This window comes from Oryctolagus cuniculus, chromosome 10, assembly GCF_964237555.1.
Source record: "Oryctolagus cuniculus chromosome 10, mOryCun1.1, whole genome shotgun sequence".
NCBI classification, from domain to species: domain Eukaryota; kingdom Metazoa; phylum Chordata; class Mammalia; order Lagomorpha; family Leporidae; genus Oryctolagus; species Oryctolagus cuniculus.
The window spans coordinates 59,969,577-59,995,985 of NC_091441.1; the positions used below are offsets into that span (position 1 = coordinate 59,969,577).

Here is a 26,409-nt window from a genome sequence, read left to right on the forward strand (position 1 = left end):
TTGGAATATTTTAGATAGTTTAGTCCAACTTGAGCTTTTTGATTCTGGATTGGAATGTTTAATTGTGATAAGTTGATATATAATTGACATTTAGGAAAACATACAATTTCCAATATTCCTATGCTATGTGTAGTAGGTAAAGTTATTGAGATGTTTTTGTTTAAGTCAGATGATAATACTTAAAATGGAAAGGAAATACACGAATTGATAAATGCAGTTTAACAAATTAAAGAGAACTTAGTTATACTCTAAAAAGCAGCCCTAATTTTTTTTTCAAGGGCTAGATTTTTAAATAGAAAGTTAAAAGTGCAAAGCTGAACTTCAAGGACTTAGGAAGATGCAGGTTTTAAAATTTGTCACTTGACTATGTTACATATTAATTTATTAATCTAAACTCTGAATAGCCTTTTTTGTGTTCTGTTATGCTCCTTTGCGTGACAATAGCTCACATTTAGCAGGTCACAGGTTCATATATTCGTACGTGTGAGAAAGTTCCTTCAGGGTTGTTAACTGATGGGTGTATAGTTTTGGTTATACTTTCCCCTGTAGAAACAGCAGCTTGTTACCTAAGCTATCAAATCACGACGTAACAGACTTAATTCGGTAACTACAGAAGCTGCAATAGTCCGTGTGCCCATTTTATTGTGAAGTCTCGCTGTAAAGAGCTGAATACCGACACTGTCTCTCTCCCTCTCTGCAGCATGTCCCATCAAGTCCCTCTGCTGGAGGGCAGGGGTCTTTGAGAGAACACGCTTTGACTTCATGCTTTCACACACGTTCAGAATTTACAACACACTGTTGGGAAATCTTGTTTTCATCCTATTCCCAAGCTTTGCTTTCTCCCATCTGGGCTCCAGGGGGAGGAACCGCAGGAACGGGCAGCAGGCTTTGAGTGCCTGCTCCCGACTTCCCAACACTGGGAGCTCTGCTGCTGGCTCTTACAACGTCCGGCTTCCCTGGAGAGTCTTACGGACCCCTCGCCTGCACAGTCCCTGAGCACGGAGACCTGCCACTCTACCCCCTTCTCCTTTCTCTGGCTTCCCTGCAGGTGTCCACGTGGTAACCCTTTCCTTCTGGGCCCACATGTCCAGGGGTCAGCCTCTTGCTGAGGCAGGAAGAACTGCAGAGTGCTCCTGGCCAGCCCCCTCCCACAAGAGCCACTGGACCCTCAGAAACGCATTTCACTTGTCATGCTCAAGAGTGAGAACAGAGCACCTACCCCTGCCTGGCACTCGGTGTCGCAGCAGCACAGTGCACCTGCTGGACAGGTGAATTGGCAACAGTCAGGTGAGAGGCAATTTCCAGCCTCCCAACAGCATAAGGGAGTTTTCTTCTCTATGAAACATCTCCCAGGATTCGTGTGTGGGAAACTCAATCCCCAGAGCAACAGGGTTGAGAGGTGGGACCTGCAGAGGGCTCTGCCTCGTGAACGGATGGCGGGAGTGTCACGGCAGATGCAGCAGAGGCTACCCAGGTGAGAATCAGAGACACAGATGAGGCATGGGAAAGGTGTGAGAACCATTTATTCATATGGAGGAGGCTCCAAGTCACAAGGCTGCACATCACCATGGCAACAACACCTGGCCCACACCCATGGCCTCAGCAGCACGTCTCTTTGATGGGATGCTCGAGCATGGCTGCCAACCATGGGAATTTACCACCAAATCCTCATCCACTCCAGACTCTCCACAACACCTTCTTCTGCTCTCCGACCATCATTCAATATCCCTCCAATTTTATTCTGGACATTCCCTTAAAACCATTTCCTAATGTTTGTGCTACTAATGCTATTTTCTTAACATATAATTTGTTTATAAAGAAAAACCTTTAAAGTGTTGTTAGTTGGCACTTTTAAAAAATATATGAATGAAAGATTTGACAATCCTATCCCTAACCCAGCACACAACAGGGAGGAGGAAGTGCAAAGCCTTCCTTGTCCTTAACCCAAACCATTCGCACACAAGCAGCGCAAGTTGACTCAGCCGGTCTCGGCTCTCCTCGCACCCCTCCGCCCAGTCTTCGGTCACTTGGACTTCTGCGGCTCCGACAGGGCCTTCCTGGCCTCCTCCTCCGGGATGAACACGCTGACCGTGAAGTCGCTGGTCTCCGTCCCGTACTTGTTCTTCACAACCAGCCCGTACTTGCCCGAGTCGGAGGTGCTCACGCCGTTGATGGTGAAGTAGGCGATCTTCCCGGCCTCGAACCTGAGGTTGCAGTGCTCGTCTGAGGCCAGCAGCTTCTCGTTCTTCAGCCACGAGACCTCCGGGGTTGGGTCGCCCCACACAGTGCAAGTGAGGTTAAGGGCCTGCAAGGCAGGTTTTATGGAAGAAAAGGATATATGTCAGACATGATCCAGCTCCAAGATGCCTGCTGGCTGGTGGTTTAGTGTGACCAGAGGGAGGATGAATACAAATCTCACAGACCATGGCTTAAAGGAGTTACGTGTACGCCCCCGGGGGAATCACCTCTGGGCAGGCCTAGTTAAGGCCTTTCTAGGTTAAGCACTAGGTTAATGCTTTCTAGGTTAAGCACTTTCTAGGTTCTGGAATGCTTATCATCAAAGACACACACGGGGTTTGCTCCATTCCCCATTTCTACTTTCTCTCACAAACACTTACATGCCTTTTGCTCTAATGTGGCATTTTGAGCTCTGTCTTAGTAGAGAAACCTCACTGCCTGCTCACTTTTGCCTTTCACTTGCATCACAAAGCCCAGCAGTGGCGTCTGAACAGCTGTTTCAGATAATGTAACTCATTTTCAAATTCCATCCCTCCCCATTTTACTTCTCTCCCCAAAGGCCGTCCAATCTGTCGCAGTTGCTCTACCAAAATGCACTCCTAAGTAACATGCCCATCTGTGCTGGAACTCTCCTATTCCAAAAGATCAGTGCTAACGCTACAGTTTTCCTTTTGTCTTTTTCAATTAAAAAGTTATTTAACTGTAGATTCACATGCAGTTGGAAGAAATAATAGAACCATCCTGTGTACTCCTACCTAGTTTCCTGCAATGGAATATTTCATAAAACTACTAAACAATATCACAACGTGTACATTGAAATTGATACAATCCACTAGTTTCATTTGGCTGTCCCCCGTTTGACTTAGACTCATTTGGGGTTGTGTGTGCTTCATTCTATTCAGTTTTATCACCTGGATTGGCACGTGTGTCCACCACCACAGTCAAGAGACAGAATATTTCCATCTCCACAAGGAACTTTTTGTTGCCCTTTCACAACCACAACAATCCCTCCCTCCAAATTCCCAACCCTTTTCTTAATCCTTGGCAGCCATTATTGTATTTTGTTTCTAGAATTTTGTCCCTTCAGAAGCAATCATGCAACATAACCTTTCAGGATTTTCTTTTCCACTGGGCTTAATTCCTCCCAGATTCATCCAAGTAGTTGCATGTATCCACTACTGCGGAATAGTGCGCCATGGTGTGCAGGAGGGTACTTCAAAGGGTTCAGGAAAAATGTGCATTTGCTTTTAATCCTATTTTCCACAAACCTTTTGAAGTACTCTCGCATGTGTCCATAAGGGTCATGTGGGCTGTTTTCAGTTTGTAACTATTATGAATAAAGCTCATATGAACATTTGTATACAGATTTTTAAGCAAACATATGTTCTCATTTTTCTGGGATACCAGGGGCACAATTGTTGGGTTGTGTGGTAAATGAATGTTTCATTTTTTTCTCAGAAATTGCTAAACTGTTTTTCTGAGTGGCTGTATAATTTTGGTTTACATTCTCACCAGCAATATATAAGTGACTCAGTGTTTCCACACCTTCATAGCATTTTTTAAATCTTTGTTGCTGTGTACTATATTTATTTTAGCAATTCTGAAAGGTGTGTCATGATATTTCCTGTGGTTTTAATTTTCATTTCCCTGATGGCTTATGATGTTGATTTTACTTCACATTTTTAATTCTGTTCTTGTATTTGTTGCTTATTGAAATCTGGGACGTGCAAGGAAAGAACCAGGACTCACAGTACATTCACAGGAAAAGGATATCCTTCTAAGGGTAGTTTATGATCACTTGTCACCTCTTCTGTAAGAGTATCATTTAAAATTGGGTGGATTAAAAAATCTGTTTTCCTCCTATCCTTAACTAGTATTTCTTGTTGATTTATTCTACCAGTACATTTCAGCAAGAAAATATGAGTCAAATTGCTGCCATTAAACTTATCCAAGCATAGCAGGTATATAATTTTAGCAACTGTGACTACTAGGAGTTCAAACTTTTAACAAAATCAAACAAACACTCGCAAACACCTTAAGTATCATGATAAACTCTTATCCATCCTTTAGGTTTAAGTTTAGATTACAAGTGCTTTCATGTACATTGTCTCCCTTAATTCTCAATACAATCCAGTCAGCTGGATATTTTTAACCTCACAGGATGAAGAAAATAGAAAAGAAAGCTTGAGAACAAAAGCAGCCCTGCCACAGCAGAGCTTAAAATCAACGATGATCACATTTTCCACCCACAAAAAATGCAGTTGGATGAAGCCTGCCTGTCACTAAAGCTCTTCCATGGCCTTTGCTTTGTTACCTGTGCTCTGCCTACCTGCTGTTTGTCTTCACAGCTCTGGAGTGGAAAAAGATTTTGTCCCCCGCAAATATCTCCACCCCTCAGACTGGTATATCAAGGTTGTTTTAATGGAACACAAGGATGAAGAAAGTTAATCTAGGATAGCAATTGTGTTCATTCCCTCTTGTTGAGGTTATTATGGAGCCAGGAAATACCAGTTTGAAAGCAAATGGAAAGAAATCCGTTTTCGGTAGAGACAGAGCCTACAGAAATGCACACAGCAGCTGCTTCCTTCAAAGATGAGCTGTCTGCTGGGACCATCCATTTCCTATGGCGTGTTAGAGGACGTTTAATAGCATCTGTCATAGAGTGAGGACTGAACACTTGGTTTCCTGTGGATTTAAAGGGTGACACTGGGAACATACTAAGTGGCCTATATATTTCCATGCAAGACAAACTTTCATCCTGATACTTGACCTGCAAGAGATTAAAATTGGAAAACCCACTGCATTTTTAAACTTGCATTAGGCCTTTCTGATGAAGGATAAGCAGCCACAGAATAAGATGAGGTAGTACGGTAAGTATCTGAAAGTGGTATCTGCAAAGAAGGAAGTCCGGGGCGCTGTGACCTGCTTCGGGGGTGGAAGCAGGGACAGGAGTGCTCCCACTCACCTTGCCCTCCTGGATGGTGACCACGTCAGGGAGACCGCCCAGCACCCGGGCACGATCTGCAAGCAGAGGCATTCCTCGTTAATCACTGCAATGATGAGGACCAGGGAGCACGCTCACAAAACCTCCCTAGGGTACAGATTTCCAGCTGGACCTCCCTCTCCTACAGTTATCTCATCCTGTTTCCAATATGCAAAACAAGAAGATGATCTGGTGGTTCTGGGTTTTAATCCTTCTCCACTCACACACACTGTGCAGGCAGGTGCCTAGATCTCTGCCTAAAATACCAGCCTGAGGTCATTTTGTTCCTGTCGAGGACCACTGTGGAGCTTGCATGGCATAGTCAGCCCGGGCCTTTGTGTTGCCTTGTGGGGCTAAGCTTGAGGAGGCAGAACGGATCTCTGTGGAGAGCCTTGAAGCCTGGTGTGGACGCTGTGTGGGTTTCCCTAAAGTACAGGAGGGTACTTCAAAAGGTTCAAGGAAAATGTGCATTCTCTTTTAATTTCATTTTCTGCGAACCTTTTGAAGTACTCTCACATTTGTCCATAAGGGTCACGTGGGCTGTTTTCAGCTTGGAACTATCATGAGTAAAGCTCCTGCGAACACCTGTGCACAGGTTTTTAAGCAAACATATGTTCTCACTTTTCTGGCCGACCAGTACAGTACCCTCCTGTACTTCAGGGAGGGCTTTACACAAAGGAGATCTGGATGCTTGTGCCCAAGTGGACTTTGAGGCCTTCCCTAGAGTGCTTCCTTTTTTTTTTTTTTTTTTTTTTTTTTGTCTCCTGGTAGTCTTGTTGGTGCTGTGTGGGCCGATGAGGTGCTGAAATTCAGGGCTGAGGGCTGGGACCCTCAGCCAAGCCACATCCTCTGGTGTGATTGCCCTGATCTCTGGGAAGTGAGCCTTCCTGAAACACACTCAATGGTGATTTCTCCAGCAACACACCTGGTGGCTGTCATGGTTTCATTTTTAGACCTCCTTCCATTATTTCTTGACTCTTTGTCCTCATTTCTACAATTCCCTTTTCTACTAAGTCAATCTAAAGCTTTGAGTGAAACTTGATAGTACTTTACTGCTGACCCCAGCACACCAGCTGTAAGCCTAGCCCATCAGATGTTTCTTTGTGTGACTTGCTGCATGAATATGAATCCAGTCACTTCACTGCATGGGCCTCCATCTCCTAATCTGTAGAATGGTGTTGAGGGGTAAGTGTTACATTAATTCAACCTGTAGGTATTAAATTTGCAGACTCTGCTCCATGGCATCAGTGAGATTCCTCTAGGGGGCCTGTGAGGAGATGTGGAAAGTAGACCCATCCCAAGTTCAATTAGCTTTGGCTATAGGGAAGACTTTATTGAAATACGTGTTTCATGGCTTACAAAAGTGTGAAAACACAGAGATGGAAAAACTCTAAAGTTTCTTTCAGGGCTAGAGTTCATGAACTGGAGGATCAGGCTCCTTGCCCACACAAAAGTTCAAGAATTGAGGAAGACTGTATGAGGACATGGGCTTTGCCTGGTGTATCCAGGAGTGGAAGGGACATATTTAATAGCAGATAAGAAATGTCCCCTCTTGCTCTGACACCCTACTGACCAAGCTTCCAAGCCCCAGGGGTAGCATCTGTCTTTTTACTACTAGCTACAGCCTCACAAGTGCAGGGCCTGAGCTAGAAAAAGAGGAGGAGAGAAGGGGATTGGGATGGGGAAGGCAACAGGGCAAGCAAAAAGTTCAAAGTTCCAGCAGGAAGGACCTGGGGCCACTGTGAGGTGAAGGATGATTTCCCTTCTCAGTCCTCACCTTGGTCCCCTCAAATTCCAACTTGGGGTCAACTCGACAGTTTTAACAGCTTTAAAATTCTGTTTCCCACATTGAGAAAGAAACTGCAGCAATATGAGGGGTTCTGTGAGACCATCAGAGCTCTCTAAAACATCTGTGTATGAAACAGTTGACAGAAACGTCTGGGTTCGTGGCCTAGTGTGTTCACATGGACTGTGTCTAGTTCAGTGACTTAAGGAAGACTTTAGTCAGCATCTTTTATCTTACAGGATCTCAGGGAAATGCTCAGTACTTCATGGGGATAAGTGTCAGTGATTTACCCCGTGTCAAATTTACAATGCTTCTTTTCTTTAATGTACATAAATTTTTCTGACAGACTATGCCTGCAAGTGACTAGCAACCTATTTTTTATGTGAATTGCAGCCAAAAGATTTCTCAAGATGTCTGTCTGGCTAGCAGCTCAAGTCCAGAACTGGGTGACATTCTTTATGATGTAACCTGCGACTTTCTTTTTATAGACATTTTTACTCCAAAGACTAAAATGAAAACATATGTAGAACACCAAGATTTTCCAAAAAAGGAAAAAAACAAAACTCACTTTTTCTCCTCCACCTGTAATCACAGTGGCATAATAAAATTATATTTTGAATCTACACCAGGAGTAAACATGAAGGTAGTTTACTTACTTTTCTCAGCAATGGCAGCTTGTCTGTGGTTGAGAGAAACGAACAAACACACACACAAAGAAGAATTTTGTTTTAGTGTGACTCCAGAGTGGCTTAACCTTGACTGCACTCAGAAGCATTTTGCTGCTGGGGTGACAGCAGGGAGCCCTGCTTTGACTAAGCACTTGCTGAAACAAAGCCCTCTTTCTAGAACTCAGCTGGGCCGGGACTTAAGGAGTTTCAGATCAATTCGCGCAGGGAAGTGGCATTCGCTAGGAAAAGGGACTTACTTTAACCTCTGGAATTCAGCAAAGGCTTCATCGTATGCTTTAAGAGAAAAAAAGAAATGTTAGAATTTTCTTCCCCAGAACTGATGACACACAGGGCTGATTAGAATTCGCAATGTGAGGTCCTTGTGACCAGTCCAGATACAGCTAAGCTGACTATGAATAAGCCTGTGCCTGTGTATTCATGCTACAGCTTAAAGTACTTAACAAGACAAGCAAAGACTTTCTAGGCAGAAAATATGAAATAGGAGATTTTAGAAGCTTTCAACCCAGCAAGAGACCTTCAACCCTTGGAGCAGAGAGGCAGTGATGAGCTACACCCAAGAAAAAAATGGGAATAAAAGTCTATTTCTTATAAAAATTGAATGCTTATTGCCTAATAAGCATCCTAAGCATCAGTAATGCTTTCTCTTACTAAGTTTTCCCTGACACCATCGCCTCTTTGCTAGACAGTTAAATGTTTTTGTGTTGTATTGTCTGGTCTAACTCTTCGGGCAAAAGAGCACAGAGAGTCCCTGAAATCATAGCATGTACCAAGATTGCCAGAAGCAATGCTTCTTATGCTATGATAGAAATGAGATGAAGGGCAAGTAAGACAAGGAAATGAGAACTACATCGTTCTAAAATCATCACACACACCCCTCCCGAGCCGACAGAGTAAGCTACTTTGAAGACTTCACTTAAAACAGCAGCTTCAGTTGAAATCCCTCTCACTCCACCTTTAAGCTCCTCTGTGGTCTCGGAACCGTAACATTTGAAGTCTAGAGAATCTTTGGATAACACTAGTTTACCTCCCTCATCTTCCAGAAGGGAAAAAGAATCAGTATAAAGACCAGCTGAAAGTCGCTGGTCCTTATTTTTCCTCCTCTGTAAAGTAAAGGGGAGACAAGCTGGGCTAACCTAGCTTGGAGTTCAGGGCTCTTCCTTGTCTACATACCACACTGAGGAGGAGAGCGGCACAGCTGACCTTGTCTGGTGGCAGTGGCAATGCTAAGACAACCTATAGCTTTTTCTTAAGGGGGATTCAAGAGTCCGGTAGTTAAAAAAAACTTTGGTGGGCCAGAAAGTAAATTTTTAGGAGCCAGCATTGTGGTGCAGCAAGTTAAGCCCTGGCTTGCAACACCAGCGTCCCAGATTAGAATGCTGCTTTGAGTCCCTGCTGCTCCGCTCCCATCCAGCTCTCTGCTGATGCACCTGGGAAGGCAGTGGAAGGTGGCCTGAGTCTGGGCTTCTGCCACCTATGTGCAGACCAGGATGGAATTCCTAGCTCCTGGCTTCAGTTTGACCCAGTCCCCGCTATTGCAGCCATGTGGGGAGTGAACCAGCTGATGGAAGATCGATCTCTCTCTCTCTCTCTCTCTCTGCCTCTTTCCTGCTCTCTATCATTCTGGCATTCAAATAAATACATAAATAAGTCTTTAAGAAAATGAGCTTTCGCAAAGCTTTAAGCTTATCCACCTACTTATTGCTTCCATTTCTATTTATTGTGTTTCAGATGGGCAGACGCAGTATGGGAAAAAAAATCCCCATCACTGTGCTTTTGTAACAGACCCGAGGTGTGGTCCAGAAAGCCCAGCTTCCTTGTGAGTAGGTGCCCCTTTTACTGCAAATCTTTTAGTGAATCTCTGCAGTTGCAGTGGGTGGGTGAAGTGAGGATGAGGGGACGCAGCCCCTAAAAGAACTCAGGGTTGAAAGTCTGCTCTCTTTTCTCACAGTACGAAAAAAAAAAAAAAAACAAGAATTGCTGAGTATTTAGATGCATTTTAATATAAGAAGAAGTGGAGGAAAAAGTCAGTCCACAGCCTCCTTTAGTTACTTTAATATAGACTATTTTTTTATTTCTATAGGATAGAATAGGATAAAGGGTATAGTGCCAGGGCAGGCAGAAATGTATTTAAAATTTTTATTTGTAATTGTTCATCTTTTAACCTTTTAATTTAAAAATTTTAATTAATAGTTGTGCATCACCTTTGATCTTTGCTCTTTTGAAACTCCTTTATTCTTTTTTTTTTTAATCATTTTTATTTGAAAGGCAAGAGAGACAGAGGGAGAGAGAGAGAGGCAGAAAGACATAGGGAGATCTTTCTTCCACTAATTCACTCCCCAAATGCCCACAACAGATAGGGATAGACTAGGCTGAAGCAAGGATCCTACAATTCAACCTAGGTCATCCATGGAGCTGCCAGGAACCCAAGTACTTGAACCATCACTGCTGCCATCCAGAGTAAGCACTATCAGGAAGCTGGCCTCAGAAGCAGAGCCAGGACTCGAACCCAGGCATTCTGATACTGGATGCTGGTGTGACAAGCAGTGTCTTAGTGTCTTAACCACTGCTTCAAATGCCTGTCCCTTTGGAGACCTTTGGTACACATCACTCACTACTTTTTCCTCTTTCCTACCGTCATCATTGTCTCAGCATATGCCAAGAAAATCTGAGGCCATCAGGACCCAGTCTCTTCAACTTCCTTATATTCTCCTCAAGACTTGTCTTTGTAATTCACACTCATTTCCTCTAGTTTTGGAAGAAGAGTTCTCCTTCCTCCTTCCGAAAGTCAGTGCTTTCACCTCCACCCTTGGTTTCAGACCTTCCATTCTTCAAAACTTGGATATGTCAATTCTTCTCCACTCACATTTTCAGTCCTTCCAACACAGCTGGTTTGTTGGATTCTGAATGTGCATAGATTTCAATAACCATGAAATGATCTTTTTCAGAGTTTGTTTGGGTGGAAGTGACTGAATCAACCTGCCTTTCTTTGCAAACATCTTTCTGAGACAGCAGTGCTTTCTCTCCAAGTTCACTGTCTCCACCTCACTTTTCACCAATTCTCTACCCATGGACTTACTGCTTCTACCATCACAGATGAATTAAAACTGCTTTATTAAAATTACTGCTAGGTAAAATTCATGGGAGGTCATTGTTTTAGACTAAGCTCCTGCACTATGCCCACCAGACCAGACTTAACCAGAATAGAGTCACTTGTGCTAGGTGCTGTGTAATGAAATCTCAAAATGGGAGATTCACAGCAACCAATCAGAAGGGGTCCAGTCAACCTGAGCCAGCATAAGGGACCCCTCTCTGCTTTAACACTGTAAGGAGAGTAACCTGATGCCAATCTGTGGTTTATACTATCCTGTTTCCTTGCTCCTGCTCAAACTACCTTACAAAAACCCACTGTTCCACCACACCCGGCAGAGCACCTGTCTACCTCATAGATGAGATGCTACCTGATTCATAAATAACTAATAACACCAATTAGATCTTTAATTTGTTGGAATTTTGTTCTTTTGACATCATCAATTTCATTCTTTTTAAAAGTCCTACCCCTCTATGGTAAATTCAATCCTGTAGAATATCCATTTACCTTGTCCAGAAAGATCCACTGTCTTTTGGTGTCCAGTTTTGCCATCAAAGAGTTCCATTATATATTTCCCTTTGTCATTAGGAGTGGGCTCATTGATTTGTAGCCAGATCTGCTCCCCAGTGACCCCACTCTTAACTCTGTCTGTGTACTTAATACCAGTCCCACTGTTAAAACAAAACAAAAAAATCATTACTATTTGCTTGCATCTACAGTTGAACTCCACTTTGTCTCTTACTGAAAGTTTTAACTTCATGGCTTAGAGGATTTCAAAAAACATGACAGTTATGTCTGTCATTCTTCTGCTTCACACATGTTATAAGTCCTGAAGAACAGAAGTTATATTGCATGGCCCTAGATCAAATAGTCTGAGCATTTATTTAAATCCCATTACAGTTGGGCAGGGGAGATTGCAACACTTAGACTTACCAGTGGTACTATTTATTTGTGTTTTTGCTTGGATTTATTTGTAGGAATAAGGGAATCCCAATAGCTAAGAGACCAAACTATATATGATTTTATTGCATATTTCATGTGGATGATCTATGGCTATAAATCAGATTCTATAAACTAGTTAAAAATACATGTGGAGGCTCACCTATGCCTGACATCTATTGACATATGTTGTTATAAAGCTATTTCAAATATGTAAATATGAACTTGGTAGTAGAGCTAAAAGTGAATGAAAAGTAGAATTTTTGCCAAAATAAATGAGGCATGTTCACCATCCCTAGATGTAAATTTCTTGATATTCTACAGTGGGTCATGAATAGACCCATGCATTGTATTCTGTACAAGATATTGAAAGAGTGATAATTCTTATCGATGAAGCAAGAGAATATATGCTCAATAATGTTAAAAAAGAAACTTTATGAAGAGTTTGTAAAGATGTGACATAGTAAGAAAAAAAACAACATACAGAACCCTTACAGTAACAATGATTCTTAGAGAACAGACTGGAAAGTGGCACCCCCAATGTCCATACTTATGTCTAGTGAAGTTATGGATGATATCACATCATGGATTCTTTCTAATCTGTAGTATAGTATTATAAACGTGATTTCTAAAAGTATGTTACCTTTGTAGTTACAATAATCAAAATGCATCTTAAAAAATAAAATTTTCCAACAAAAAAGTTTTAGCTTTCAAATATTTAATATTTTATACCACTACCTTCTTTAAAGAGTATTTCTTTGCCTGAAAAAAAATACTAAAGATTAAAATGCCATTAAAGGACCCCATATGTATGCCACAGAGTTTAGCCTGAGCAATAGATATATCTTAAAGAGTTAGACAGAAAGATAGTTTCTTGCCTTGCTATAATAACTGTTTGAATTCTTTAATCTCTGGCTAATGTGCAAAATAATGCCTTATATTTATAAAGCACTTCAGATAGAATAAGCTTTATTGTTCCAATTTTATATAAGAGAAAATGAAGACTCAGAAAATTAAATGACTTGCCACAGATCACAAAGGAAAGCAGGAGCAAAGTCGAGACTAAAATCCACTTCTAGGTTTTGTCCCATACGCCACATAGCTACACATAGACAGCAAAGACAATCCTTGATTCTGGAATCATTCATAAGTCCACAAACACCAAAACTTGCGGAGCAGGCTAGACCAAATAACGTAAGAAGTTTATGACTTGCTAGTCTAATAGCAGTTTCCTCTAAACATATTTTCAATGTCTTTATTTTTGGAACAAGTAATGTTTTCTGGGATGATACAAAGCTTTTTTGATTCATGATTCAACTCATTTTACTCCTCTCATTCTTCATATTGGTACATTAGAATGTCCTAGATGTCACAGAGGAATTTCCTCAAATTTGATCCATTTTAATTTATAATTACTTTCCTAAAATACATTCTGAAAGAAACAGAACAAGTGAAGAACTAAGTGTTCTTCACTGGAATTCTATGACTTCTCATTTTTAGAACTCGGGAAATGATTAACAATAATAATAATAAAAACACTGTCCAATATAACAGTAAAGCCATTTTGAGGAAAATGCAAATGACTGCTTTGGGGATGCAGCTCTGGTGCACTGTTGAATCTAGATGTTTAATGCAACTTGAACATGGAGTGGGTACTGCCATCACGAGCTGGGCTCTGGTGTGAGGCTGCCTGGGTTCAACCTTTGATATAGTTTGAATAGGGCTTGTCCCCTCTGAAGCTAATGTTGGCAGTCAGTCCCCACTGTGAGGTAGTAAGAAGTAGAACGAGAGTCTGACTATGGTGTTTGGAGGTGAGGAGGATTAGATGAACTCATCAGGGTGGAGCACTCATGACTGAATACTGGTGGATTTATAAGAAGTGAGAGAGACCGAAGGGTACACACACACTGACTCTGTCCTGAGTCTGAGCTTCTTCATCACTAAAGTGAGGGGGACCTACCACCTAGAGCTGTGAATATGGATGAATGCATATGATCTAGTCCTGTATCCAATTCTCTTATCTTGGGGGAAGTGCTCAGCTTTTGTCCCGTGCCCACTGAATGTGTCACATAAAGAAACATTTCATCTGTATCTCCCCAGGATGCCACAGGACCAACTTCTCAGTTGCGCTCTTAGGAACATTGGGTAGTTCAGAAGGAGTGCCTGCTGCCTCCTAAGAGTGCACTGACAACGGCTGTGTTCTAAGAGATTATCCACACCAGGTCTCTGTTCTTCAGCTCAGGATGTTTCAAGGAAGCACAGAGGTTACAGACAAACTAAGGATTGTAAAGGGGTGGACTGGTTTGACATAGAAACTATTCTGGCTCTTGGAATACTAGACATGAACCTGAATGGAATCCCCTTTGTAACTCTACAAACGTAGGCTGGGATAAGACCAGATCTTTAGGCTCAATTCTGTTCAAATATATTATCTCCAGCATCATCTTGAGATCTCTGGAACCTTCTGAGGGTAGACAGAAAACATGCTAATGCTCAACCATGCCAATGGGTATAAACAACATCAATCTGAGTACTTAAAAAAATCTGAGTACTTCTCTGGTGGAAGAATCATGGTGAATGACCATTCATTCATACAGTGGGCAATTTAGTATCTGCTGGTGCACACTGCTTCAGTATTGTCTTGGACCATAGCATGAATTAGCCATATGAAGGTTACACTATAGAGATGTTTTGTGAATTATGATACTTTTTAGATCACAAAAATATGCTACGGCCATCGCTGGCCTCGCCATGCATGTGTTGGGGGAAAGAGTGAGCCTCATAGTAAGGGAATGAGCCAGTTGTCACTGTCTTGTGCTGGTCAGTGTCAGACCTGAGAATTAAGAAGGCTCCTTACCCAGAGGAACAGAAGACTTACTCCCCCACTCTTCCCGCCCCCAGTAGAAAAGGAATTCCCACACAGCGTGTCGGGTCCCACCTACTTACTTGTGTGACCAGTTCACTTTCAAGTCATCCACGTAGTAAGTCACGAAGGAGTACAGCCGGATGCCCTCGGCTGTGCTCTGGATTTTCAGGTCTGAGGCAGACAGAGCTGAAGGAGGAAAACAGAATATTTCATGCAGCTGTGAGCCCATCCGGGCAGGAGGATAATGAAGCACTGTTGTGAGAAGAATGCCAACTTACCTATTGTTTTGCATACTTCAGACATCAGTTCTTGGAAGGCTGTGGGCAGAAGTTCAGAGCCAAAATTTCAGCATTGAAAGTCAGTGTAAGGTCAAACCTGAAATTGCAAGTCTCAGAAATTCCCTTTGTGATGAGAGTAATCAGACACAAGGAGCAGTGTTGACAAATTGATAACAAGTGCTCTTTGAGGAATGACTCAATTTTTACCAGGTTTAAAAAGATCTCTTCTTATTTTGGTATGTTCTCCCTTGAATTCTTTTTACCTATCACTCTATACACATTCTAGAAAAAGAGCCAAAATGAGATTTCCAGGAAGGTTCTTGGCTTTGGATTCTCTTTCTTGTTAAGTCCCAGGAAACCTCAGTTTACATTAGAGGAGGTTTTCTTGTGTGTCTCATGAGCTCATAGAAATTAACCCTCAGGGTCCCTGGTCCTCCTCAGCCTAAGAAGGCTTCTGGGCATAAGCAGTTAGCTCCACCTCCACCAACAGAAAAAGGGCAATCAAAGTCGGACTCCTGCTGTTTAATAGCAGTACTTTAAAAGACCTTGCTCTTGAACAAAACTAGAAGTGTGGGTATCACATGTAGGTTCTCATTATCATGATGTATTTGTTCTCAGTAGTCTCTGAGATAAGGAAATTGCTTTCCTGCCCTGTGAGGCTTCAGATTTCAAATAGAAATCTCTCTTGCCACCTTTATGAGTGGACTATGTTTCCACGTGCTTCTCACAGAAGTTTTTGATTCTGGGACATTTTTATAGGGTTGGAACAAAAATGATTACTTAAATTACAAACAGACCCCTACTGGGCTATGGTCTATAACTGCTCTGAGGATCAAAAGTACACTTCTGGAAAAATAGGAGGAATAAAAGTAAAGTGTTTTTGAATAAAACAGTAGTTCACTCTATTGGAATTTCAACAAAATCTGTGGACAAAAAGTCAGCAGCCTAGCCTCAATCATGGTCCTGTTAGCCTGTATACGGAACACGGAAAACGGATCCTAGCAGTTGGTGGACTGACCTTCATCCACAAGCTTCAGTCTGCTCTTATCTTTTCCTCGGTCATCTTTCAGGATAACTTCATAAATCCCAGCATCTTTCTTGGAAAACTGAGGGAGGGAGAGATACACCACATTGCAGCTTATAGTGGCTTATATAAAAGGCTCTTGATTTATGAAACTGCCATCAAAACATACATTTAATAAGTATCTAATCATGCCAGTGATGAACAGATCACAAATGCACCTCCCCTTAATTATTTGACAGGCTATCTGTAATAATTTTACCCTCTAAAGCTGTAATTGATTTGAAGCTTAAGGTCTTTTACGCTGCTGCTATTTATTAAGAAATAATGAGCACGTATATTTAAAAGCTGGTTCTTTAAGATAAAAAGTAGATAAAAACCTATACTTAAGTGAATACAATGTCTGTAGTTTTAGGGAGTAAGTTATAACAAGGTTTAATTACAAACAAAGGATTCATGTAACTACTCATATATGAAAAAAGGAGCTCATAAAAGCAAGTTATGGCATCTGGCATTGACTGGCTATCTGACAAACCCATGCATAATGCAAGATGAGGAAAGCTCTTGTGTTCCTGTAGCAGTTGGAAGTAAGCTACTACCAATCCCCTGAGCACGAGAAGAATACAGAATCTAGTCTCTGGAGGAGAATGTAGGCTGTAGAGCTAATAAGTCACATTTCAGATTTATAATTACCTACCTCTGTTATAAGCAGGGTACATATACCATCCTTAAAGTCATGCTTTTCATCCACTGATATCTCTCTCTCGTCCTTGTACCACACAATGTGAGTCTCCTTTTTAATATTTGCTACCTATAAAAAAGCCATAATTGTCCTTGTTGAAATAAGAAAATGTTACTCTTATGAAACCAGATAATTCTAACTGCAGCAAGGTATACAAGAAAAAGCCCTGAGCTCAGATTTTGGAAAGAATCAATTGAAAGCTATTTTAATCAAGAAAAGAGTTTAAAATAAAGTAGATACCAATGAATAAATCTAAATAAATTGCATCTCTATTTATAGCAATAAATGAGAAAAGAAAGAATAGATATATACATACTAACCTATACATTTAAATTTAAACCTATACATTTAAACAAAAATCTCAAAACCAAAGGTATACGAATTCCATAAGATTAAAATACAGTTGGTGCCACAAAAACAAATGGCTTCATTAAAGGAACAGGATGAGTAAGCCCCTTGTCTATATCCTAAAAATTTAATCAAACATAAATGAGGCATGGAAAAATATGGTTTAATAAATTAATTGTTAGGCTGGCGCTATGGTACAGTGAGTAAAGCCACCACCTACAGTGCAGGCATCCCATATAGGCGCTGGTTCAAGTCCCAGCTGCTCCACTTCCTATCCAGCTCTCTGCTGTGGCCTGGGAAATAAACAGAAGATGGTCCAAGTCTTTAGGCTTCTGCACTCACATGGGAGACCCAGAAGAAGCTCCTGGCTCCTGGCTTTGGATTGGCGCAGTTCCGGCCATTGTGGCCACCTGGGGAGTGAACCAGGGAATGGAAGACCTCTCTGTCTCTTTCTCTCTCTCTCTTTCTGCCTCTCCCTCTCTCTCTGTGTAACTCTTTCAAATAAATATATAAAAATTGAACAAAATTAATTGCTTAACAATATTGGGATTTATTTAGATGTGAATTCATATATATCATATCATAAATTTCTTTTTTTTTTTTTTTTTTTTTTTTTTTACAGGCTGAGCGGACAGTGAGAGAGAGAGAGAGACAGAGAGAAAGGTCTTCCTTTGCCGTTGGTTCACCCTCCAATGGCCAACGTGGCTGGCGTGCTGCGCTGATCCAAAGGCAGGAGCCAGGGGCTTATCCTGGTCTCCCATGCGGGTGCAGGACCCAAGCACTTGGGCCATCCTCCATTGCACTCCTGGGACACATCAGAGAGCTGGCCTGGAAGAGGGGCAACCGGGAGAGAATCCGGCACTCCGACCAGGACTAGAATCTGGTGTGCCGGCGCTGCTAAGTGGAGGATTAGCCTATTGAGCCACGGTGCCAGCCCCTATCATAAATTTCAAATGAAGTAAATGACCTCAATAGTTAACAGAATCTTGAGTAATATCTACAATGTTTAAAATTTTTTTACAAAGGAGAATATATTCATTTGTTTCTAATAGGCAAAATCAAGAAAACAATCCCAAATTCCCCACTAAATAATTGGTGAAATGTAAATAAAATTCTTCAAGAAGAAATTGTTATAAAACAAATAGATGAAGAAAATGTTTTATCTCCTCTTAAAGAAGACTATTCAAGTATTAAAATGCTAAAAAATATCAGCTAATAAACAAACATAAGAAGCAAATTTAGTGAAATCATTACACACAAGTGTTCCTCATTGCCCCATTAACTGGGTCCTGGATTATAGAAAGTAATTGGGTTACTAGGGGACATTGTTTATGATAAAAAAAATGACCTGATTGGAAAGCTACATCTGGACTGGGAAGAACTGGAAATGCTTTGGACTTTGAGAAGTACATTAACTCTTGTAATTTGGACATGTCCCTTGTGTGGATCCTGGAAACTCTCCTTAGGGAACTGTTAAAAGTAGTGGATCCTGCAGCCGGCGTGACACAGCAAGTAAAACTGCTGCCTGCAGTTCCAGCATCCCATATGGGCGCTGGTTCTAGTCCCGGATACTCCACTTCTGATCCGGCTCTCTGCTATGGCCTGGGAAAGCCAAAGAGGATGGCCCAAGTCTTTGGGACCCTGCACCCACTTGGGAGACTTGGAAGAGGCTCCTGGTTCCTGGCTTCAGATCAGCACAGCTCCAGCTGTTGCGGCCTTTGGGGAGTGAACCAGTGGATGGAAGATCTCCCTCCCTCTCTCTCTCTCTCTGCCTCTGCCTCTCTGTAACTCTGCTTTTCAAATAAACAAATAAATATTTTTTAAAAAATAAGTAGTGGGTCCTCCAGACATGAGGTTGCTTTAAGTCACAATGCCACATGTCCAATGCACTTCTTGTCTCCTTGTACCTGAGCTGTCATTGTAGGTGGCAAAGGGAATAGCTGCCTAGGTGGGCACCTGCAGGAGAGGAATGCCCAGCTCTTCTATCCTTTTTTTTTAAAGTTTTACTTATTGATTGATCGATTTGAAAGGCAGAGTGACAGGGAGGGAGGGAGAGACAGATTGTCCATCTGCTTGGTTCACTCTCCAAATGCCCATAAAAGCTGTGTTTGGGACAGGCCAAAGCCAAGAGCCTGTGATTCCCTCCAGGTCTCCCATGAGGGTTGAAGGGACCATCCCCTGCTGCCTCCCAGGGTACATTAGCAGGAGGCTGGATGGGAAGTGGAGCTGAGACTCCAACCCAGGCACTCCCATATGAGATGCAGGCATCCCGTGCAGTGGCTTGCCCTGCTGTGCCATGACACCTACCCTTCTTATATCCTTTTGAGTACACTAGTGCCAGGTGGGGTCTGTGACAGTCCTGTGAGTCTAAATGTTTAGCTGCATATACTCCATGAACTATAATCTGGTGAGGAAACTGCTAAATGTACACAGCTGCTATAATAGGTAACAAATGGCCATGGGAGGACAAAGGAAGGCTCTTTCTACCTGACTGAGAAGGGGTAGCCTTATAGAGATGGCTGAACCAGGCCTTGAAGAAGGATTTTGTCAGAGAAGCTGAAAGAAGATCATTTCAGGCCTTGAACAGCAGAATAAGTACATTCTGGGCAGATATTCATAACCCATTTTAGGCTGCTCTTGGCTGTTCAGAATCTGGAGAAGGGGTTGGTTCTTATGAGGAAATCCATGGAAACAGGATACCAGAGTTCACCTCCCAGAAGGTAACAGGTAGTGTAGGAGGCGCAGGGACCTGCAGTCTTCTGGGAAAGGGACAGTTTATGGGGAGGGGCAGTGTGGAGCAGAGAGTGGGGGCGACATGGCAGTGGGCAGCCAGGCTGACAGACAGTGAGGGTGTTAGTTTTTCTCTGAGAAAAGATTTTCAAGAGGCTCTGTCATTTCCTGACAAGGTAAAATCTAAAATTAAGCTTTCTTATACATTTTTTATAAAGTACAGTTTCTTTGAATTTATCGCACTTAGTAGAGACTGAAACATTTGGGTTTCTAAGGACAATTACATGGCCAAAGCTAAGTCCATGCTTCTGCGTTTGAGTCATTGTCAGCCACCGTGACCTCCATACTGCAACCTCATCCACCCATTCCTTATCCAAAACGTTTTTGATGAATCACTCAGCTAAGCACCATACACTAAGATGCAAAATAGCTTTAGAATGCTTACACAGAATTTTTTTTCTAAAAACTTCTGAAGGACTGAATAAGACAATTGGCTGTGAGCTGCAAACTCATTACTAAGCCTCTCCCCTGTAGGCAGCACAATGGTTCAGAATAGCAGCACACCCTGCCAGTGCACAAAGGGATTGCTGCGCCAGTTGCACAATTTAGATAGAAAATTCCACAGGAAAACACTGTAGCTGGCATGATTCTGGAATAGACCTACCACTTAGAATGCGTATTTGGCCTAAAACAAAATCAATGTCAGAGTGTTAGAGGTGAATGTAGGTCAAGCACCCCTAATCTGAAATCCAAAATCTGAAACTTTATGAGTGCTTGCATGACACCACCAGAGGAAAATTCTACACCAAGGAATATTGTTTAATATTTGAAATTATTTAAACTATTATATAAATTACCTTCAATATATATATCATGAAACATAAATGAATTTTGTGTTTAGATGTGGGTCCCATTCCCAACCTATCTCATGTATATGGAAAAATTCCAAAATATGAATAAATCCAAACTTTGGAATACTTTTGCTCCTAATCTTTTCAGATAAGGAATATTCAACCTATAATTACATAACTAGATCATGGGTAACAAATATGAACAATCATCATATTCCAATATTTTTATGTTATTTTATTTTAAATATTTCTTGCCAACCAATGGTTACAGTAACATTCAACAGTAAGAATGTATTGCTGATCATTTTGGTTCAAATGAAGGAGCTGAAAATTCCATCTTCCTCATCATTACATTATATTTTATCTTTATTTCATTTGCATTAATGATTTAACCATATCTTACCTTGCATTTCAATAGTACATTACATTCATTAGTCACTTCCCAGCTCAAATACTCAGCAAAATGTGGACCTATAAAATTTTAAATTATACCGGCAATTAGTTTGTTAATCAATGCAAAATCAAAGCTCATTTTTAAGTCCATAGGTGATTTATGAGTCAAATTTTTAAAATTCTTGATTTAGTTTTTAAGTGCTTTTAATATCCACATGTTTAATATAAAATATTTTCAATTATTTTTATTTGCTACATATTGTTAACATGGTAATGCACATTTTAATTTACTGTGTAAATGATCTTGGAATATTTTGTACTAAAAACTGAAATTTTCCTCTTTACTCACTGCCTATTCTTACCTTGTTTCCTAATCCATTCTTGCCGCTGGAATTCAGCTTCTTTCTGGAGCTTTTTATAGACTAGAAATTGAAAAACAAGGAATTATGACACTGAGTTGAGCAGCAGAGATGCAGGTGCCAGCCACATGCGAAGTGGTTTATATTCATTAAGATAATACTCATACATTGGGATGACCCTACCCATTTTCATCTTGACAAATGGAAAAGTAGGCTTGGAAAGTAAGGTCATGTCAATCAAGGTCATAAAGGTAGGAAACAGTGACATGATTTTGGAGATTGTGAATGCAAAGGCCTGGTCAGCCTTTGCACTGCTAGTCAAATGCCATATTTTAAATGTTGATGGTTTTAATGGCAGTTGACTTACTATAATCTAGTTATAATGTATGATTAATAGATTCAGCACGTACTACTTCTGCACATTTTCTTCTCAATTTAAGTAATTTAAAGCAAGCACACACTATAAACCAGTATCATTGCTCATTTCTGAGATACATATAGTGTTGGTTGTATTGCAACCTTCCTCACTGGAGAATTTTAATAATATTAATTTGTATATGAAACTATCTACATGCAGTCTTGCCAGGGATAAATATTATGTTTCTTTAAGTTAACTTTTATTTCTATGAGATTAAATTCTATGAAAAGCATTAACTGTAAAATTGTATCTTGGACATTAGAATTCAATCAAGAAACAATTTCTACTACCCTTTACATGACCTTTTTTACGTCACGGGATATTTGCAATGAAGGCAGTAACAAAGTCTTCCAGCTAATGATCTATAGAATTCTCACCATCTCCAAGGAGAACAAGAGTAGAGTGGCCAGTTGCTTTTCCATCTTGAATCTGGAAAGTATACGTTCCCTCATCCTCGTCCAGTAGCTTTTCCATGAACATTTCAATTATGCCAGTGTTTCGGTCAATATGCATTTTGTATTTCTTCAATGTGGAAAGGAAAAGACCAAGAGGTAGACATTTTACATTCATGTTAATAAGCCTAATGAAACAAACCTCAAAGAATTGCAATTTTAATCAAATTTCTTGACAACTGAGAAAGTTCTTTAATTTCTTGTACCTGGGAAAAGGAAAATGCTATGTGGAATATTTGTATATACCGGATGGCTAAAATGTATAAAAGTCATCATTTGCTGCCTCCTTCGGCTGCAGTAGCAGGAAGCTGAATCAGAGTGGAGGAGCTGGAACTTAAACCAGGAACTCTGCTATGGAACATAAGGAACCCAAGAGGTTTCTTAACCACTGTACCAAATACCTGCCCCAAATTAATTATTTTTAATTAGCACAATAATATAAAACTATAGGAAGAAGGAAGGATGTGTCTGTCTCACTCATTGCTATACTCTTAGCATCTAGCACATGCATGATAAACAGTAAGCAATTAATAAATACCTACTGAATTAATATGTGAATAGAAAAATGCTTCTGAAGCATTGGAAATCCATTTGCTTTTAATGAACTGCAATGGCCCTGGTAGACTGTGCTTATTTTATCCACAGTTTAGGCAACATTTTTTCAGAGTGTAAAGGTAAATTTTTGTAGCTGAGCATAGAAACACAAATTCCATAATGGATCTGAGTTGATGAAGTTTTTCTATACAACGTCACAGAATGGAAATTCAAACCTGGAATCAACTCTGTGTCTTAATTTGGACTCTAGAGTCTCCCCTACAGGAAGCCGATCTCCAATTGAGACCTCATTTTCGCTTAGATTTGCCCTACCCCAGCCTGCTTCCATTACCCATTTTCCCCTGAAAGTACTCCCCTATAAGCCACGAGAATGAGAAACTATTTCAAACCCTCCACCTAGGAAACCTACCATAGAACAGAAGGTGGGATACTGCATACTTGAACACGTGGCAGGGAGAGTGTGTGATGTTCATGCAGCGGCTATGGGGGCAGAGAGGGATGCCAACAATGCATTTTCTTCCTCTCCCCAGGCCAGGTGGTGATTATAGCAACTGATGAGAACTTCTTCTTCTTCTTCTTTTTTTTTTTTTGCTTTCAAACTTTTATTTAATGAATATAAATTTCCAAAGTACAGCTTATGGATTACAATGGCTTCCCTCCCATAACGTCTCTCCCACCCACAACCCTCCCCTTTCCCACTCCCTCTCCCCTTCCATTCATATCAAGATTCATTTTCGTTTCTCTTTATATACAGAAGATCAGTTTAGCATACATTAAGATTTCAACAGTTTGCTCCAACACAGAAACATAAAGTGAAAAATACTGTTTGAGTACTAGTTATAGCATTAAATCTCAATGTACAGCACACTAAGGACAAAGATCCTACATGAGGAGTAAGTGCACAGTGACTCCTGTTGTTGACTTAACAAATTGACACTCTTGTTTATGGCCTCAGTAATCACCCTAGGCTCTTGTCATGAGTTGCCAAGGCTATGGAAGCCCCCTGAGTTCACCGACTCTGATCATATTTAGACAAGGCCATGGTCAAAGTGGAAGTTCTCTCCTCCCTTCAGAGAAAGGTACCTCCTTCTTTGATGACCCATTCTTTCCACTGGGATCTCACTCTCAGAGATCTTTCATTTAGGTTTGTTTTTCCCCAGAGTGTCTTGGCTTTCCATGCCTGAAATACTCTCATGGGCTTTTCAGCCGGATCCGCATGCCTTAAGGGCTGATGATGAGAACTTCTTGAATGGAGAGAGGAGATGGGCCACAGTGGGTGCATGAGTGATTTGTTCAGGCTCTACGCAAAGTTACTACTCTGGGATGAGGGAGGTTTGTCTTCAAAAAGTTCAATGCAAATATGTATTATTTTAAAATGTGCATGTATTTCAAAATGTTTTACATAAAAATTAGCTTATCTTTTTTATAGAAAGCTTTTATTTAATAAATATAATTTTCATAGGTACAACTTTTGGATTATAGCGGTTCTTCCTCCCATACCCGCCCTCCCAACCCCAAACCGTCTCACCTCCTACTCCTTCTCCCTTCCCAAAATGAGCTTATCTTTTAATTCTACTTTTCCATGAACTTCTTGAAGTCCCTTGTATGTATTTAAAAGGAACAACTGTACACTCTTCTCCTTTTTATGTTGCTCATATCCCTCCTTACAAATTAATCCTCACATGTTTTAAAAATGTATCTTGGGGTGGGCATTTGGCCTAGCAGCTAAGACACCCAGTTGGGAACACCTGCTTCACATGCTGGAGTCCCTGGGTTTGAGTGCTGACTCTGCTGCCCATTTCGGCTCTCTGCTAATGTGCACCCTGGGAGACAGCAGGTGATGGTTCAAGTCATTGGATCTCAACCACCCATGTGGGGACCTGGGACTGAACTCCTAGCTCTTGCTTCAGCCCAGCCTAGCCCTGACCCTTGTAGGCACTTGGGGAATGAACCAGCAGATGGGAGCTCTTTGTCTGTTTGTCTCTCTCTGCCTCTCAAATGTAAAAAATACATTATATATCATATATATGTATATATGAGAAATATATATCATATGTTATATAAATATATAATTATAATGTGTATACATATTTCTCAATAAAAAGAAAGAGTTGCTAATAATATCCATAAACCATAATAAACCATACCTCGTCCATCTTTCAGCTTCTCATTTACATCCATGATAGCACAGGGGAGGGCCAGAGCCCCTCAACCCAAGCCCTTCAGTACCACTGGATGCTGGCCTGATTATGACCCTACTGATGTCTATGTAGAGGACAAACAGCTCAGATGTTGTAACTCTATCTATAAATAGTTGTTTATGTCAAAGACAAAGGAAATATTTTACATATGTATAATCATCTATGTAAATAAGATGCTGATATATGTGTACACCCATAGAAGTGTGAAGTCCAAATGTCATATGCCAACATGTATATAAAATGTGTGATTTGTCATTTCTGAATCTACAGTTTTTGCAGTACAATATATTACATTCTTTTTTCTAGGCACAGGAAAAGCCAGGCAGAGTGGTGGTACCTGGGGTGGGTCTGCTACACAGAGGGAAGGCTCTGTTTTCAGACTGCCTGGTCTGAGTCCCCACTCTTCCTCTGCCCTGCTGTGTGACCTTGGGTGAGTCACTCAGCCTCTTTGTTCCTCAGTCCCTTTATCTCTTTATTTTATTTTATTTTTAAAGATTTACAGACAGCGAAGGGGAGAGACAGAGAGGTCTTCCATTTGCTGGTTCACTCCCCAAATGGCTACAATCACCACAGCTGGGCTGATCCAAACCCAGGATCCAGGAGCTTATTCCAGGTCTCCCACATGGGTGCAGAGGCCCTTGTACTTGAGCCATCTTGCACTGCTTTCCTAGGCCATTAGCAGGGAGCTGGATCAGAAATGGAGCAGTCGGGACTCTAACTGGTACCCATTTGGGATGCCAGCACCGCAGGCAGAGGCTTTACCTACTACACCACAGCGCTGGCCCCAATGCATTGCATTTGCAATCAGGAAAGCATTGATACATATTCGTATTGTATTTTTCTGAGCCTTTGGAACAAGAGGCCACTTTTTTTTTTCACATACTATGTCAAGTTTCTACTGGGATTTCTGATGTCAATAAACTGCAACTTTTTAACAATTTATTAAAAACATATAAAACTCTGGCTTTTGAGAGGACTGATAGTAACCGATGTTGTTTATTGGGCTGTAGGTGTATGATGTGAATACAGGTAAAGGATATTGGCTCCTTTGCCTCCCCAGGAGAGCGATTCTATTACAGGTGACCAGAAGAAAGGGAATTCAAAACTCAGTCCAGGTCTTTCACATGGGTGGCACTGGCTCAGCTACTTGAGTGATAACCTGCTTCCTCTCAGGGCATTGGCAGGAAGCTGCAGCAAGGAGTGGTCTTGAACCCAGGCACTCTCAGAGCCTGGGGAGGGGCTGGGGGCTGCAACAGGGCCCCGGGAGGGCCTAATTCCACTCTCTATGAACCCAGGTACTCTGACCCGGGATGCAGGCATCTCAAGTGTCATATTAATCACTTCACCAAACGCCTGCCCAAACTACCTTTTAATTCCATTTTCCACAAACTTTTTGAAGTACCTCATGCATCTTTTTTTTTTTTTTTTTTTTTTGACAGGCAGAGTGGACAGTGAGACAGAGAGAGACAGAG

General features: G+C 41.2%; 1 protein-coding gene across 6 annotated transcripts in view; it reads right to left on the reverse strand.

Annotated features, from left to right (window-relative positions):
• Nucleotides 1–1,505: 1,505 nt before the first annotated feature.
• Nucleotides 1,506–26,409, reverse strand: part of MYOM1 (myomesin 1) — a 166,423-nt gene continuing 141,519 nt past the window's right edge. For 4 of the 6 annotated variants that reach the window (XM_070050417.1, XM_051852088.2, XM_002713606.5 and 1 more), the window contains 12 exons: nt 22,107–22,251; nt 21,315–21,374; nt 20,963–21,030; nt 16,586–16,699; nt 15,886–15,973; nt 14,868–14,906; nt 14,670–14,775; nt 11,292–11,455; nt 7,933–7,969; nt 7,664–7,686; nt 5,204–5,259; nt 1,506–2,305 (listed from right to left, as the gene is read on the reverse strand). In XM_070050417.1, coding sequence (XP_069906518.1) covers nt 2,024–2,305; nt 5,204–5,259; nt 7,664–7,686; nt 7,933–7,969; nt 11,292–11,455; nt 14,670–14,775; nt 14,868–14,906; nt 15,886–15,973; nt 16,586–16,699; nt 20,963–21,030; nt 21,315–21,374; nt 22,107–22,251 — 1,182 coding nt within the window. In that variant the 3' untranslated portion in view covers nt 1,506–2,023. Of the gene's footprint in view, nt 2,306–5,203; nt 5,289–7,663; nt 7,687–7,932; nt 7,970–11,251; nt 11,456–14,669; nt 14,776–14,867; nt 14,907–15,885; nt 15,974–16,585; nt 16,700–20,962; nt 21,031–21,314; nt 21,375–22,106; nt 22,252–26,409 lie in introns of all 6 variants that reach the window. The other 2 variants (XM_070050418.1, XR_011379417.1) reach the window with 2 other exon arrangements.